The following is an 18,911-nucleotide window of genomic DNA, read 5'->3' as shown; positions in this document are numbered from 1 at the left end:
GAGGCAGAGCTTCAGAGCCACGGAGGAGAGCGCAGCAACAGTGGTGCAGAGGGCAAAGCAGAGAGATTCCTGCAGAGAGAATTGGTGACAACCAGCACTCAGCAGCCCGAGAGGCTTGTCTGTTCACCAGCGGGGAAGGGCGGGGATGGGAGCTGAGGATCGGACTTTGGTCAGATGCCGGGAGAGTACTGGCAGCGGGAACACAGCATGAAGGGGTTAGTGCACCACAGCTAGCCTGGAGGGAGTCCGAGAGAAGTCTGGAGCTGCCGAAGAGAGAAGAGACTATTTCTTGCCTCTTTGTCTCCTGGTGCTCGAGAAGAGGGAATTAAGAACGCTGCTTAAAGGAGCTCCAGAGACAGATGCAAGCCGCGGCTATCAGCGCAGACCCCAGAGACGGGCATGAGACGCTAAGGCTGCTGCTACTGCCACCAAGAAGCCTGTGTGTGAGCACAGTTAACTGTCTGCACCTCCCCTCCAGGGAGCCTGTGCAGCCCGCGACTGCCAGGGTCCCGTGACCCAGGGACAACTTCCCCGGGAGAATGGACGGTGCACCTCAGGCTGGTGCAACGTCATGAAGGCCTCTGCCGCCACAGGCTTGTCCCACATCCATACCCCTCCCTCCCCCTGGCCTGACTGAGTCAGAGCCACAGAATCAGCGGCTCCTCTAGCGCCGTCCCGTCTGAGTGAAAAACAGATGCCCTCGGGCGACCCACAGGCAGAGGAGGGACCAAATCCAAAGGTGAAACCTGGGAGCTCTGTGAAGAAGAAGAGAAAGGGAAATTTCTCCCAGCAGCCTCAGAAGCAGCTGATTAAAGCTCCACAATCAACTTGATGTACCCTGCATCTGTGGAACACCTGAATAGACAACGAATCATCCCAAATTGAGAAGGTGTACTTTGGGAGCAAGATACATTATTTTTTCCCCTTTTCCTCTTTTTGTCAGTGTGTATGTGTATGCTACTGTGTGAGATTTTATCTGTATAGCTTTGCTTTCACCATTTGTCCTACAGTTCTGACTGTCTGGTTACTTTTTCTTTTTTTTTTTACTTAAAAAATATTTTTTCTTGATAATTATTTTTATATTTTATTTTAATAACATTTATTTTATCATACTTTATTTTATTTTATCCTCTTTCTTTCTTTCTTTCCTTCTATTTTTTCTCCCTTTTATTCTGAGCCATGTGGAGGGCAGGCTCTTGGTGCTTCCGCCAGGAATCAGGGCTCTGCCTCTGAGGTGGGAGAGCCAACTTCAGGACTCTGGTCCACAAGAGACCTCCCTGTTCCATGTAATATCAAATGGTGAAAACCTCCCAGAGATCTCCATCTCAACACCAAGACCTAGCTTCACTCAACAACCAGCAAGCTACAGTGCTGGACACCCTAAGCCAAACAACTAGCAAGACAGGAACACAACCACACCCATTAGCAGAGAGGCTTCCTAAAATCATAATAAGGCCACAGACATGCCAAAACACACCACAAGACATTGACCTACCCATCAGAAAGAAAAGATCCAGCCTCATCCACAAGAACACAGGCAATAGTCCCCTCCACCAGGAAACCTACACAACCCACTAAACCAGCCTTAGCCACTGGGGGCAGACACAAAAAAAACGGGAACTACGAACCTGCAGCCTGTGAAAAGGAGACCCCAAACACAGTAAGATAAGCAAAAAGAGAAGACACGAAAACACAGCAGATGAAGGAGCAAGGTAAAAACTAATGAGACCTAACAAATGAAGAAGAAATAGGCAGTCTACCTGAAATAGAATTCAGAATAATGATAGTAAAATTTTGGAAATAGAATAGAGAAAGTGTAGTTTTCTCTATTAGAGAAAAATTTACAAAATCTTGGAAATTGAATAGAGAAAATGCAAGAAACATTTAACAAGGACCAAGAAGAGCTAAAGAGGAAAGAAGCAACGATGAACAACACAATAAATGAAATTAAAAATACTCTAGAAGGGATCAATAGCAGAATAACTGAGTCAGAAGAACGGATAAGTGACCTGGAAGATAAAATAGTGGAAATAACTACTGCAGAGCAGAATAAAGAAAAAAGGATGAAAACAATTGAGGACAGTCTCAGAGACCTCGGGGACAACATTAAATGCACCAACATTCGAATTATAGGGGTCCCAGAAGAAGAAGAGAAAAGGAAAGGGACTGAGAAATCATTTGAAGAGATTATAGTTGAAAACTTCCCTAATATGGAAAAGGAAATAGTTAATCAAATCCAGGAGGCACAGAGAGTCCCATAGAGGATAAATCCAAGGAGAAATATGCCAAGACACAAATTAATCAAACTATCAAAAAGTAAATACAAAGAAAACATATTAAAAGCAGCAAGGGGAAAACAACAAAAAACACACAAGGGAATCCCCATGAGGTTAACAGCTGATCTTTCAGCAGAAACTCTGTAAGCCAGAAGGGAGTGGCAGGACATATTTAAAGTGATGAAGGTGAAAAACCTACAACCAAGATTACTCTACCCGGCAAGGATCTCATTCAGATTTTTTTTTTTTTTTTTTTTTTTGCAGAACTCAGGCCTCTCAGTGTTGTGGCTTCTCCCATTGTGGAGCACAGGCTCCAGACACGCAGGCTCAAGGGCCATGGCTCACAGGCACAGCTGCTCTGCAGCATGTGGGATCTTCCCAGACCAGGGCATAAACCCGTGTCCCCTGCATCGGCAGGTGGTCTCTCAACCACTTTGCCACCAGGGAAGCCCCTCTCCTTCAGATTTGATGGAGAAATTAAAACCCTTACTGACAAGCAAAAGCTGAGAGAGTTCAGCACCACCAAACTAGCTTTATAACAAATGCTAAAGGAACTTCTCTAGGCAAGAAACACAAGAGAAGGAAACGACCTACAATAACTAACCCAAAACAATTAAGAAAATGGGAATAGGAACATACATATTGATAATTACCTTACATGTAAATGGATTAAATGCTCCCACCTAAGGACACAGACTGGCTGAATGGATACAAAAACAAGACCCGTATATATACTGTATACAAGAGACCCACTTCAGACCTAGGGACACATACAGACTGAAACTGAGGGGATGGAAAAAGCTATTCCATACAAATAGAAATCAAAAGAAAGCTGGAGTAGCAATTCTCATATAAGACAAAATAGACATTAAAATAAAGACTATTACAAGAGATTAAGAAAGACACTACATAATGATCAAGGGATCAATCCAAGAAGAAGATATAACAATTGTAAATATTTATGCACCCAACATAGGAGCACCACAATACATAAGGCAAATATTAACAGCCAAAAAGGGGAAATCAACAGTAACAAAATCATAGTAGTGGACATTAACACCCCACTTTCACCAATGGACAGATCATCCAAAATGAAAATAAATAAGGAAACACAAGCTTTAAATGATACATTAAACAAGATGGACTTAATTGATATTTATAGGACATTCCAACCAAAAACAACAGAATACACATTTTTCTCAGGTGCTCATGGAACATTCTCCAGGATAGATCTTATCTTGGGTGACAAAGCTAGCCTTTGTAAATTTAAGAAAATTGAAATCATATCAAGTATCTTTACCGACCACAATGCTATGAGACTAGATATCAATTACAGGAAAAGATCTGTAAAAAATACAAACACTTGGAGGCTAAACAATACACTACTTAATAACGAAGTGATCACTGAAGAAATCAAGGAGGAAATCAAAAAATACCTAGAAACAAATGACAATGGAGACACGATGACCCAAAACCTATGGGATGCAGCAAAAGCAGTTCTAAGAGGGAAGTTTATAGCAATACAATCCTACCTTAAGAAACAGGAAACATCTCGAATAAAAAACCTAAACTTGCACCTAAAGCAATTAGAGAAAGAAGAACAAAAAATCCCCAAAGTTAGCAGAAGGAAATAAATCATAAAGATCAGATCAGAAATAAATGAAAAAGAAATGAAGGAAACGATAGCAAAGATCAATAAAACTAAAAGCTGGTTCTTTGAGAAGGTAAACAAAATTGATAAACCATTAGCCAGACTCACCAATAAAAATAGGGAGAAGACTCGAATCAATAGAATTAGAAATGAAAAAGGAGAAGTAACAACTGACAGAAATACAAAAGATCATGAGAGATTACTACACGCCACTCTATGCCAATAAAATGGACAACCTTGATGAAATGGACAAATTCTTAGAAATGCACAACATGCCGAGAATGAACTAGGAAGAAATAGAAAATATGAACAGACCAATCACAAGCACTGAAATCGAAACTGTGATTAAAAATCTTCCAACAAAGAAAAGCCCAGGACCAGATGGCTTCACTGGCGAATTCTATCAAACATTTAGAGAAGAGCTAACACCTATCCTTCTCAAACTCTTCCAAAATATAGCAGAGGTAGGAGCACTCCCAAACTCATTCTATGAGGCCACCATCACCCTGATACCAAAACCAGACAAAGATGTCACAAAGAAAGAAAACTACAGGCCAATATCACTGATGAACATAGTTGCAAAAATCATCAACAAAATATTAGCAGACAGCATCCAAAAGCACATTAAAAGGGTCATACACCATGATCAAGTGCGGTTTATGCCAGGAATGCAAGGATTCTTCAATATACGTAAATCAATCAACGTGATACACCATATTAACTAATTGAAGGAGAAAAACCATAAGATCCTCTCAATGCATGCAGAGAAAGCTTTCGACAAAATTCGACACCCATTTATGATAAAAACCCTGCAAAAAGTAGGCATAGAGGGAACTTTCCTCAACATAATAAAGGCCATATATGATAAACCCACAGCCGACATCATCCTCAATGGTGAAAAACTGAAAGCATTTGCACTAAGATCAGGAACAAGACAAGGTTGCCCATTCTCACCACTCTTATTCAACATAGTTTTGGAAGGTCTAGCCACAGCAATCAGAGAAGAAAAAGAAATAAATGGAATCCAAATTGAAAAAGAAGATGTAAAGCTGTCACTGTTTGCAGATGACATGATACTATACATAGAGAATCCTAAAGACGCTACCAGAAAACTACTAGAGCTAATCAATGAATTTCGTAAAGTATCAGGATACAAAACTAATGCACAGAAATCTCTCACATTCTTCTACACTAATGATGCAAAATCTGAAAGGAAAATTAAGAAAACCCTCCCATTTACCACTGGGACAAAAAGAATAAAATATTTAGGAATAAACATACCTAAGGAGACAAAAACCTGTATGCAGAAAATTATAAGACACTGTTGAAAGAAATTAAAGATGATACAAATAGATTTAGAAATATATCATGTTCTTGGATTGGAAGAATCAACATTGTGAAAATGACTGTACTATCCAAAGAAATCTACAGATTCAATGCAATCCCTATCAAACTACCACTGGCATTTTTCACAGAACTAGAACAAAAGATTTCACAATTTGTATGGAAACACAAAAGACCCCGAATAGCAAAAGTAAACTTGAGAATGAAAAATGGAGCTGGAGGAATCAGGCTCCCTGATTTCAGACTATACTACAAAGCTACAGTAACCAAGACAGCATGGTACTGGCACAAGAACAGAAATATAGATCAATGGAACAGTATAGAAAGCCCACAGATAAACCCATGCACATGTAGTCACCTTATCTTTGATAAAGGAGGCAAGAATATACAGTGGAGAAAAGACAGCCTCTTCAATAAGTGGTGCTGAGAAAACTGGACAGTTACACGTAAAAGTATGAAATTAGAACACTCCCTAACACCATACACAAAAATAAACTCAAAATGGATTAAAGACCTAAACTTAAGGCCAGGCACTATAAAACTCTTAGAGGAAAACCTAGGCAGAACACTCTATAACATAAATCACAGCAAGATCCTTTTTGACCCACCTCCTAGAGAAATGGAAATGAAAACAAAAATAAACAAATGGGACCTAATGAAACTTAAAAGCTTTTCACAGTGAAGAAAACCATAAACAAGTCCAAAAGACAACATTCAGAATGGGAGAAAATATTTGCAAATGAAGAAACTGACAAAGGATTAATCTCCAAAATTTACAAGCAGTTCATGCAGCTCAATAACAAAAAAATAAACAACCCAATCCAAAAATGTTCAGAAGACCTAAATTGACATTTCTCCAAAGAAGATATATAGATTGCCAACAAACACATGAAAGAATGCTCAACATAATTAATCATTAGAGAAATGCAAATCAAAACTACAATGAGATATCATCTCACATTGGTCAGGTTGGCCATCATCAAAAACTGTAGAAACAATAAATGCTGGAGAGGGTGTGGAGAAATGGGAACCCTTTTGCACTGTTGGTGGGAATGTAAATTGATACAGCCACTATGGAGAACAGTACAGAGGTTTCTTAGAAAACGAATAATAGAACTACCTTATGACCCAGCAATCCCACTACTGGGCATATACCCTGAGAAAACCATAATTCAAAAACAGTCATGTACCAAAATGTTCATTGCAGCTCTATTTACAATAGCCAGGACATGGAAGCAACCTAAGTGTCCATCAACAGATGAATGGATAAAGATGTGGCACATATATACAATGGAATATTACTCAGCTGTATAAAGAAACGAAACTGAGTTATTTGTGGTGAGGTGGATGGACCTAGAGTCTGTCATACAGAGCGAAGTAAGTCAGAAAGAGAAAAACAAATACCGTATGCTAACACATATATATAGAATCTAAGAAAAAAAACATGTCATGAAGAACCTAGGGGTAAGAGGGGAATAAAGACAGAGACCTACTAAAGCATGGACTTGAGGATATGGGGAGGGGGAGGGAGAGGCTGTGATGAGGTGAGAGAGTGGCATGGACATATACACACTACCAAGCGTAAAGTGGATAGCTAGTGGGAAGCAGCCGCATAGCACAGGGAGATCAGCTGATTTGTGACCGCCTAGAGTGGTGGGATAAGGAGGGTGGGAGGGAGGGAGATGCAGGAGGGAAGATATATGAGAACATGTGTATATGTATAACTGACTCACTTGGTTATAAAGCAGAAGCTAACACACCATTGTAAAGCAATTCTACTCCAATAAAGATATTAAAATAAATAAATATATAAGATGGGAATCTTAAGAACCTAAGCTGAGAATGAAATCAGTGGTTCATTTCCATTGCTGGAAACCAAAATCGATCTTTGAGCATACAAGGTGACTAAATTATCTTTTAGTAGGAGTCTTTATGTGTTATTGCTTAGGTAGAACTTGTGCAGCCAACGTAAGATTTGGATTTAACTCTATAGTTAAGATTTGATTGTTATGTTAAATAAATGCTTTAAAAATCAGCATATAGCAATCTCCTCTTAAATAGTAATATGTCAAAATAACTTTTTTCAGTAGAAAATATATTGTTTGAGTCACTATCAAAGGGGGGCCTGTGGGCTACTGATGGTCTGCCAATGTATTTTTGGAGATATTAGTTCTTTAGAAAGAATCCATATATTATGTTTGAGAAAACCTACAATATAAATGTATAAAATTTCTCTTTTTTTCTACTGTTACTTTATTTGGTATGATAAAAACAAACAAAAACCACACTTTTAGACTTGTGACATTGAAGGAATCATTACCTTTTCTAGAATCAGTTTCTTCATCAGTAAAATTCAGGTAGCTTATGGGACTATTGTGATAAAGGAAATAAAGTATGTGAAATGTTTATAAAGTGCTATACTAGTGTAATGCTAGTGGTGATGGTATTTGCTCTCGAACAATAGTTGTGCTGGTAGACTCACTACCTCAGAAAGTATCTTGGGTGTTATATAAGGTCTGATTTCCTCACCTATAGGATAGTACCTGCTTTATAAGTTTATTGTCGAGAAAAAAGTGAGCTAATGCACATGAAAGAGTAACCATAGTGCCTGGCACATACAAGTCATAGGTATTAGTAATTTTATTCTTAGTATTATAATTCTTATATATATAATTATACTTATATCATCGGCAGTTTTAAATTATGTGTGAGTCATCATTCTGTGCAAAATTTTTAATTCTTCCATGAAAACTTTAAAGATAAGGTGCTGTTGCTTGTGATAATTATTCTGATAAGATACAATAACTTTCTAATACTGCCCTGTATATGAATCTTAAGTTGACGAATATTAACTTATGCAAGAAGGTTTTTGTGAGGATTAATTCAAACCTTCAGGAGTAGTAAAAGCAATTCTAAGTTAACTAGAGGCTTATCAGATTAAATGAATAGCAAGGTTTTAAGAGTATCTGAATTAATGTGATAGTGATGGCTGCCACAACCGGGGTAAGTCACTTTTGAAGGACGCACTGGTGCTGTAGCAGACAGTGAGGTATGTCAGAAAGGGCTGCTACCTTTCCCCTTGACAGGTAGAATCATGCTGGGCATCAACTAGAAGGTCCTGGGCCAACACTGCCCTTTGGTGTTTGACTTAGGGAAGTGGCAACTTCTGGTGGGTAACAGTAGGGAATTATCAAGACCAAAAAAATGTGTCTTTAGGTACTTTCCCTTACCTTCTCCACTCAAACCAGTGGCTTCCTACTATTTACTTATTAAATCTAACTCATCCTGTTGAGCTCTAATGTATACAAATTCATTTCTCTCTTTCTTCTTGATAAGTTTGGTCCCTCCAATCTGATCTCTTTCCAGCTGTATATTCAGAAGCAGGCCTCTGACTCTGTACTAATTCAGATGTGTGTTTCCTGGTCCAAAGTGTCAGATCCTTCAGGACAAGGACCATGATGAGAGTGTTCAGCATGGTTCTGGGCATGATACAAGCACTTAAGCATTCATAGAATGCATCTTTCCTTGTAAGTCTGTTGTTTACAAAATTCAATTTATACATGCAACTAATATATAATTTAGTCATTCTATGAAAAAATAATATAAATAAAATGAAAGAACAGTAACATAATTAGAAGTAGCCTTTTGAAAGAGAACAGAGTAATGTGTTTCTTCTGGATTTTAGAATGAAAAATTGTAACATTAAGTCATGCTATTTGGAATAAAATTTAAATTCTTATTTAGTCCTGTCGAGTGAATATTGCTATCCTCACAAATGCTTCCTGGGAGTCAGCTATGCATAGTTAACAATGTGCTTATAATGATTTCTTATTTTATGCAGCTTCCTCCAGCTTTGCACCACAATTTGAAAAGAAGGGTTATAGAGAGATTCAAGAAACCCCTCTTCAGCCAGCAGAGTAACCCTTGTAATTTGAAATCTGGAATTAAAAAGGTATAGTATTCTACATATAGGAATTCTTCTTTGACTAACAAAAAAACATCATGAGAATTAAATTTTATACCTCCTGTTCTTGTATCCTCTATTTAAAGCTCTGCCCTCTACTAAAGGATATTATCAATGTTTGTCTTAGTCCATTTGGGCTGCTATAGTAAAAATACCATAAAGTGCAGAGTTTATAAACAACAAGAATTTATTGCTTATGGTTCTGGAAGCTGGAAGTTCAAGATCTGGGTACCAGCATGGTCGGGTCTGGTAAGGACCCTCTTCCAGGTTGCAGACTGCTAACTTCTTGCTGTATCCTTACATGGCAGAAGAGGCAAGGGAGCTCTTCCAGGCCTCTTTTATAAGGGTACTTTTTATAAGAACACTTATATAAGGGCTTTATCCATATGACCTAATTACCTCCCAAAGGTCCCACCTTGGAGGTTAGTTTCAATATACAAATTTACAATACACAAATATTGAGACCATAGCACTGCTTAAGATACTAAGTCGAGGATATGTCTTTGCCTCTAATTTTCTCACCTTTATTTCTGAACCCATTGTTCTAAGAAGACTAATAGAAAGTGCTTTCAGTATCATTGCATGTTTTCCTAAGAAGAAATGTAATTAAATATCTTTAATTTAAATAAATATATATGTCCTTTTTAGAGAATTCTATTCCAACGTTTGTTAGAATATTCTTCAATGAGCCCCTAAATTGATCTTTGCAACTCTGAACAAGTCAGTTAACCATCTGAGGCCATGACTTTTATCACCTATGAGGGTGGAACAAACAATTTCTAAGGTTCTTTTCATCTTCAACATTCTATGGTCTCCTAGACTTTGGGTGCTGGTAAATAGTTCTATTCTTACATAAGGAAACTAAATCACAAAGAGGTTAAATCAACCAGACAGAAAGAAAATTGTTTATTTCTGGTTAACACAACTTGGCAATAGGAAATCCATTTAACCTGGTCAGTAGCCATTTTGATACAGGCCTTTGAGGTGGTCACAGGCTCCCATTCTCCTGTCCCAGAAAGACACAAGGCCCAAATAACTTGGACCCAGTTGTGTAAAGATGCTTGATCCCACTCCAATTTTGTATATTTTTTAAAAGCTTCAGGATATACTTAAATCTTGGTACAGGCATGCTGCCAATGAACTTTTTCTTTAAGGTTTCTTTTTCTTTTACTGTATTCAATCTGTAGTATAAATTAACTCATAATTCGGGCAATGTTGGAGGACAGAGGGAACCAAAAGTGCCCACTGAACTGAGAAGGTATCTTGAGACAGAAAATCGAGGCAGGCAGCTCCATGTAATCAATGGACCAGTTTATTACAGGATAAGTTACAGGGTGGGATCTGGATCAGGTGGACAACGACCCAGAAGCATTCACAGCTGCACTCCACACCTCTGAGAGGGGACATTGGGACAGTTTTACAGTTAACCAAGGAGTTGGGGGGCTGCTCAGAAATAGGACATGCCTTCCTAAGTCAAGTTTTATGACTGGGTATCTGTCTCGTGGGCGCTGGGAATACGTCAGCAAAGGTCTTCATCATTGTTTAGGGACTAACAGAGCATGGAGGCCACCTGGTCCTAATGATTATTAAACAATGTCTCTTAACTACAAAGCTCCTAATGACAGAGAAGTGATTTATTGTGTGGTACAGTCCTGGATAGGGTCAGCGGGAGGACAGGAGGAGCTGTATGGGCCCAAGGTAGCATCAGTTACACTAATGGTCATATAGGCTCTTTGATAAGAAATGCAAATAGTATGTTTTTGCTTTTTTGCCTTACATCAGTGGTGTCTGCACATACACAAACAGGAGATGGGAAAAAAAACACATAGCTGCATAAAACCTACCTCATCAGAGATTAGAGATTTTATGGGTTGTCTTGGCAAACAAGGCTGAGAAACAAAGCTAGGGGAGATCAAAACAGAAGTGGAGGAGACTTCAGATATTTATTGTAGGATATTCACATATTGCATCATGAATACCAATAAATAGATTTTAAAGACAGAAGCTCAAGTCTCCCATGAAAACATTACATGTTGATAAGTTTTATATTCTTATTAAAATGATATTCAGAATAATCCAGTTTGTACACACATTTATTTTAACAGAAATCCTAGCTTTATGAGAGGAAGGCGCCTGCTGCAAACTGAGGCATGAAGGGGGCTGCGACCTGTCCCTGCTCCGTGTTTCCAGCAGTGCCTGTCCTTAGCACAAATCATCATCTCTTTTGTGACTTAGGTTTTCAGTTTTGAGGTTTTCAGTTTGGCCTCCTTCCTTGGTGTCTTTCTTTTCCTCCTTTTGTTTAGCTGTGCCACCCACTCCCAACCTTGTGTGCTTCCTCTGCTGTGGCGGCATCTCTCACAGGAGCATCTCATCTCTGTTCTTAGTCTGGGGCATGAGGGGACCGAAGTGGGTATAGATTCATTCTCCTTTCAAATGGGTTAAGAGGCAGATTAAATTATCCTATGAAGAATGCTATGGTCGCCTCATCTGATATTATAAGCCTGTGGTGGTTCATAAGCTTATGAAATGTACCCTATAATCGGGGGCAGGCCTCACCTCCTATAAGCTAAAGAAATTGGAACCCTGGGATATTAACCAGCTCCTCCATTAACACTTTTCTTAATTTTCCTTGTGCAGAATTAATCTCCCCCTCTATGCTTCAACCACTTTTTCACTCATATCGTTGTGTTTTAAATAGCTTTTCATTCAAAAGCTATTTAGCTCACATGTCTGTTTACCTAAGGGTAGTGAGTTTATCTTGTTCATCTTTGATTCCCCAGAGTCGTACACCATGCCTGGTAGATGCTTAATGAATAATTGTTGAATATAGAATAAATTCTAGATTGATAGACATATTCTATATAACGTATCCTATATTGGTTCTATTCTTTATTGATATATAAATATTGATAAATATATTTATATATTTCTCCATAAAGAAAGAAGCCCTCCTGCCCCCAGTCTAAACCTATATGAGAAAAGTTTATGACCTGTTTTTTCCCCTTTCTTGTGTAATTTTTAGTTAGTGACAATTATTTTTTCAGAAATGGCTTTTTCATCCCCTGTACAATCATAAAGGAGTAGTCTGTTAGCCTTTGAATGACACGGTCACCCCACACCATGGCCGTGGAAGAAGTGCTGACAACATATATAGTGTATGTGATTTCCACCCTCCCCCCTGAAGCTTCTCCTAAAATCTGGGGACTCCATGCCTGCAGTTTGAAGGAGTCATTATGGGATGATTGCAACTTACTTATGAGTGGCCTGAGGCCCAGCAGGATGGACAGAAGAGTCAAAACATGGAAGAGCCCTTTTCCAAGAAACGAACCTCTTTATTTATGACTCACTTGAGGTGTCTTCAGTCCAGGCTGCCCAACCTTGGCTAGAATTACAGGGTGAACAAAGCATCTTTGCAATTGTATAGGTGTCTTTGAGAACTAGGGTTTTCAGCATGGGAGAAAGGAGAAATAGAAACAAAGTAGGAAATACTAATTCAAATTAGAAGTATCAATATGAATCAGTACGAATTCATGATAGATCTTATCTTTTATTTCCCAAATTTCCTAAATTTCACTAAAATGATATAGAAACGAAGCAAGAAATGGTGTGCTCCCTTTGCACCCATGGCTTTGGAAATATAGCCCATTGCAGCTCTTGAGCAGGAACTGAATGAGACTAGGCTGGAATATCTTGACATAACAGAATACATGGTGAGGATGCTGTCAAGGACTACTGAGCATGTGTCAAAAGGACTCAGGAGCCAACAAAGAGGCTCTCACAGACTATCTATTGGATAATTAAAGCATCAATAATAATAATAACCAAAATTGATTGAAAGCATTAACTAATGTTTAAATCAGAGAGTTCACAATAGTTAAAAAAAATCCCTCATTGGTTACCTTTGGAAGATGCTAAGTGACCAACTCATTATTTTGAAAATTGTTTACAAAAGGAAAGAATCAAACATTTATTCTGCCTTTCCCTTATGAATTCTATCTCAGGGTAACTAAATTGATGAGGGGGAAGTTTCTCATTACAGAAGTACTTCAGCTAATAAGTACAGAAGTACTTCAGCTAATAAGTACCGAAGGAATAAAAAAGATTGTCATTTTGCAGCCCCTGAATGAAATAATAGATCTGACATGATCACTACTGGCTGCTGACATCACAAAAAGAGGAACAAGCGGACAGTACATGCCTCCTGATGGATGTGCACAGCACATCTGTGAAATGTACATGCTAAACACTTGAATCTGCATCTGATCCGCCACTAAGATTTAAGCATAAGAAAATAGTGAGTGTAAATACTGGGCATTTCTGTTAACAAAGTGGCCTATAAAGTCTAATAAAAACTAATAGAAAGGAGCTGTAGGTTAGAAAAAATTAAAAATAAGGCAATATTTTATGTCTTAACATGTTATGTAATTCAGTCAAAGAGGACAAGAAAAATCTAAAGAAAAAAAAGATCAGAGGACTGATGAGTGAAGTGTGATAAAACGTTGAAATATTTCTCATTTCTGGCACCTAATTTCATTTATTTTGGCTTAATTTCCTTCAGAGTTCTATCTCAGTTGATTAGGTTCCAAATCATTTATGTAGTTGTTCTACAGCAAAGATTGCCTTATTTTATGATATGGAAAAGAAGATACAATTTGGGGAATTTAATGAGAATTAAATTTGTAGTTTCTCCTACAAATTTTATTTTCTTCTATTTAGTTTTTGCCTAAAAAGTACTATATACTCAATTGACAAATAAAGTGCTAAAATTGTTCAATATTTGCTCAAAATTAGTGGTTTTTTGGGAGGAGAGGTAGAATATAGTGATATAATATTTTCTCTGTACTATTTACTTGACTTGTTTAGTTCAAAAGTGCATACAATTATTTGCTCCTTAGAACTGTAGATGTTTATTCAGATCAGAAGATCCCTTTTTTAAAAATTTATTTTTTATTGAAGTATAGTTGATTTACAACATTGTGTTAGTTTCTGGTGTACAGCAAAGTGATTCATTTATACATATATATGTATAAAGAATATATATATTCTTTTCTCATATTCTTTTCCATTATGGTTTATGATAGGATACTGAACACAGTCCTCTGTCCTCTAGAGTAGGATCTTGTTGTTCCTCCATTCTATACATAATAGTTTGCATCTGCTAATTCCAAACTCCCAATCCATCCCTCCCCACCCCTCTCCTCCTTGGCAACCACAAGTCTGTTCTCTGTGTGTGTGAATCTGTTTATGTCGTATTTTTGATTCCACATATAAGTGATATCAAATGGATTTGTCTTTCTGACTTAGTTCACTTAAATGACAATCTCTAGGTCCATCCATGTTGCTTCAAATGGCATTATTTCATTCTTATTTTATAGCTGAGTAGTATTCCATTGTATATATACACGACGTGTTCTTTATCCATTCATCTGTCAATGGACACTTAGGTTGCTTCCATGTCTTGGCTATTGTAAATAGTGCTGCTATGAATTTGGGGTACATGTATCTTTTCAAATTATAGCTTTCTCTGGATGTATGCCCAGGGGAGGGGTTGCTGGATCATATGGCAACTCTATTTTTAGTTTTCTGAGGAACCTCCATACTGTTTTCCATAGTGGCTGCACCAATTTACATTCCCACCAACAGTGTAGGAGGGTTCCCCTTTCTCCACACCCTCTCCAGCATTTATTGTTTGTAGATTTTTTGATGATGGCCATTCTGACCCATGTGAGGTGGTACCTCATCATAGTTTTGATTTGCATTTCTCTAATAAGTCATGATGTTGAGCATCTTTTCATATGCCTCATGGCCATCTGTATGTCTTCTTTGGAGAAATGTCAATTTAGGTCTTCTGCCTTTTTTTTTTTGCGGTGTGCGGGCCTCTCACCATTGTAGCCTCTCCCGTTGTGGAGCACAGGCTCCGGACACGCAGGCTCAGAAGCCATGGCTCACGGGTCCAGCCGCTCAGTGGCATGTGGGATCTTCCTGGACCGGGGCACGAACCTGCGCCTCCTACATCAGCAGGTGGACTCTCAACCACTGCGCCACCAGGGAAGCCTTTCTGCCATTTTTTGATTGAGTTTTTTTGTTACTGTGTTGTATGAGCTATTTGTATATTTTGGAAATTAATCCCTTGTTGGTAGCATTGCTTGCAAATATTTTCTCCCAGTCCGTAGGTTGTCAGTCCGTAGGTTGTTTATGGTTTCCTTTGCTGTGCAAAAGCTTATACGTTTAATTAGGCCCTATTTTTTTATTTTTACTTTTATCTCTATCGTCTTAAGAGACTGACCTAAGAAAACGTTGGTATGATTTATATCAGAGAATGTTTTGCCTATGTTCTCTTCTAGGGGTTTTACGATGTCATGTCTTATATTTAAGTCTTTAAACCATTTTGAGTTTGTTTTTGTGTATGGTGTGAGGGTGTGTTCTAACTTCATTGATTTACATGTGGCTGTCCAGGTTTCCCAACACCACTTGCCTAAGAGACTGTCTTTTTCCCATTTTATATTCTTACCTCCTTTGTCAAAGATTAATTGACTGTAGGTATGTGGGTTTATTTCTTGGCTCTATATTCTGTTCCATTGATCCATATGTCTGTTTTTGTGCCAGTACTGTGCTGTTTTGATTGCTGTAGGCTTGTAGTATTGTCTGAAGTCTGGGAGAGTTATGTCTCCTACTTTGTTCTTTTTCCTCGGGATTGCTTTGGCAATTCTGGGTCTTTTATGATTCCATATAAATTTTAGGATTATTTGTTCTAGTTCTGTGAAAAATGTCATGGGTAATTTGATACTGACTGCATTAAATCTGTAGATTGTTTTGGGTATGGCCATTTTAACAATATTAATTCTTCCAATCCAAGAGCATGGGATAGTTTTCCATTTCTTTGAATCACCTTCAGTTTCCTTTATTAATGTTTTATAGCTCTCAGTGTACAAGCCTTTCACCTCCTTGGTCAGGTTTATTCCTAGGTTATTTTTTATGTGATATTAAAAGGGATTGTTTTTTTAACTTTCCCTTTCTGATATTTCATTGTTAGTGTAAAGAAATGCAACAGATTTCTATATGTTAATCTTGTATCCTGCTACCTTGCTGAATTCATTAACCAGTTCTAGTAATTTTTGTGTGGAGTCTTTAGGGTTTTATATAAACAGCATCATATCATCTGAATATAATGACAATTTTACCACTCCCCTTCCAATTTGGATACCTTTTATTTCTTTTTCTTGTCTGACTGCTGTGACTCGAACTTCCAATACTGTGTTGAAGAGAAATGATGAGAGAGAGCATCCTTGTCTTGTTCCAGATTTTAGCAGGAAGGCTTTCAGCTTTTCATCAGAGTATTATATTCACTGTGGATTTGTCATAAATAGCTATTATGATGTTGAGATATGGTCACTCTATACCCACTTTGGTGAGAGTTTTCAACATCATTCAACATCATGAATGAATGTTGAGTTTTATCAAATGTTTTCTCTGCATCTATTGAAATGACCATGTGATTTTTGTCTTTCCTTTTGTTGATGTGGTGTATCACACTGATTGATTTGCATGTGTTGAACCATCCTTATGACCCTGGGATGAAACCCACTTAGTTGTGGTGTATGAACTTTTTTATGTGTTGTTGGATTCAGTTTGCCAATATTTTGTTGAGAATTTTTGCATCTATATTCTTCAAAGATATTGGCCTGTAATTTTCTTTTTCAGTAGTGTCTTTATCTGATTTTGGTATCAGGGTGATGGTGGCTTTGGGAGTGTTCCCTCCTCAGTCTTTTGGAAGAGTTTGGAAAGGATCAGTATAACTTCTTTGTATGTTCAGTAGAATTCCTCAGTGAAGCCTGAACTTTTGTTTGCAGGGAGTTGGTGTGTATTTTTTGTGTGTGTTTTTTTTACATTTTCTATTTCACCTCTAGTGATTGGTTTCTTATTATCTATTTCTTTTTCATTCAGTTTTGGTGGGCTGTATGTTTCTAGAAAATTGTCCATTTCTTCTACATTGTCCAATTTGTTGGCATATAGTTGTTCATAGTATTCTCTTATGTTTTTTTGTATTTCTGTGGTATTGGTTGTTATTTCTCACTTTCATTTCTTACTTTATTTGAGTCCTCTCTCTTCTTGGTGAGCCTGGCCAGAGGTTTGTTGATTTTGTTTACCCTTTCAAATAATCAGCTGTTTTACTGATTTTTTTCTACTCTTTAAGTCTCTACTTTATTTATTCCCTCTCTGATCATTATTATTTCCTTCCTTCTACTAACTTTAGGTTTTGTTTGTTCTTCTTTTTCTAATTCTTTTAGGTAGTAGGTTAGGTTGTTTATTTGAGATTTTTCTTGTTTTTTGAGGAAGGCCTATATGGCTATGAACTTCCCTCTAAGGACTGCTTTTGCTGTATCCCATAGATTTTGTATGGTTGTGTTTTCATTGTCATTTGTCTCAAGGTATTTTAAAATTTGCTCTTTGATTTGATCATTGACCCTTTGGTTTTTTAGTAGCATCTTGTTTAGTCTACATGTAATCATTTTTTCTCATTTCTCTTTTTGTGCTTGATTTCTAGTTCCATGCCATTGTGGTCAGAAAAGATGCTTGAAATAATTTCTATCTTCTTAAATTTGTTGAGGCTTGTTTTGTGACCTAGTATGTGGTCAATCCTAGAGAATATTTCATGTGCACTTGAAAAGAATGTGTACTCTGATTATTTTGGATGTAATGTCCTGAAAATATCAATTAAGTCTAACTGTTCTATTGTATCATTTAGGATCTCTGTTACATTACTGATTTTCTTTCTGGAAGATCTGTCCACTAATGTGAGTTGGGTGTTAAAGTCTCCTACTATTATTGTATTCCTGTCAATTTCTCCAGTTTTGTCTGTTAGTATTTGTTTTATGTATTTGGGTGATCCTATATTAGGTGCATATATGTTAACAACTGTAATATCCTCGTCTTGTATTGATCCTTTTATCATTATATAGTGTCCTGCTTTATCTTTCTTTATGGCCTTTGCTTTAAAGTCCATTTTGTCTGATATGAGTATTGCTACCCCCACTTTCTTGTCATTTCCATTTGCATAAAATATCTTTTTCCATCCCCTCATTTTCAATCTATGTGTGTCCTTTGCCCTAAAGTGGGTCTCTTGTAGGCAGCATATTGTAGGCTCTTGTGTTTTTTTAATCAAATCTGCCACTCTATGTCTTTTGATTGCAGCATTTAGGCAATTGACATTTAAGGTAATTATTGATAGACATGCATTTATTGCCATTTTATACCTTGTTTTCCAGGTGATTTTGTATTTCTTCTTTGTTCCTTTTGTTTTTTTGTAGTTTGACGGTTTTCTTTTGTATTTGCTTGAGTTCCTTTCTTTCTGGTTTTTGGTGAATCTATTGTATGTTTTTCATTTGTGGTTACCCTGTTTTTCAAGTATGCTAACCCATTCCTATATCTACTTGCTTTAGACTGGTAAAGACTCAAACACATTCTTTAAAAAATGTACATTTTTCTTATTCTCCCCCTCCACATTTTAGGATTTTGATATCCTCTTTTACACCTTCATGTTTATCCTTTTGCTGTTCATTGTAGTTATCATCTCTTTCACACACAAAAAATTTTTTAACATCTTTATTGGAGTATAATTTCTTTACAATGGTGTGTTAGTTTCTGCTTTATAATGAAGTGAATCAGTTATACATAT

At 37.4% G+C, this 18,911-nt stretch overlaps 1 protein-coding gene across 1 annotated transcript in view; it reads left to right on the top strand.

The window, feature by feature from the left end:
* NEK10 (NIMA related kinase 10) overlaps nucleotides 1-18,911 on the top strand; it is a 290,867-nt gene that overhangs the window by 254,916 nt on the left and 17,040 nt on the right. The window contains exon 35 of the mRNA XM_060109508.1: nucleotides 9,113-9,223. Coding sequence (XP_059965491.1) covers nucleotides 9,113-9,223 — 111 coding nt within the window. The remainder of the gene's footprint in view (nucleotides 1-9,112; nucleotides 9,224-18,911) is intronic.

Source organism: Mesoplodon densirostris, chromosome 10, assembly GCF_025265405.1.
Source record: "Mesoplodon densirostris isolate mMesDen1 chromosome 10, mMesDen1 primary haplotype, whole genome shotgun sequence".
In the NCBI taxonomy this organism is placed as follows: domain Eukaryota; kingdom Metazoa; phylum Chordata; class Mammalia; order Artiodactyla; family Ziphiidae; genus Mesoplodon; species Mesoplodon densirostris.
This window is presented reverse-complemented; position numbering and strand designations above follow the sequence as displayed.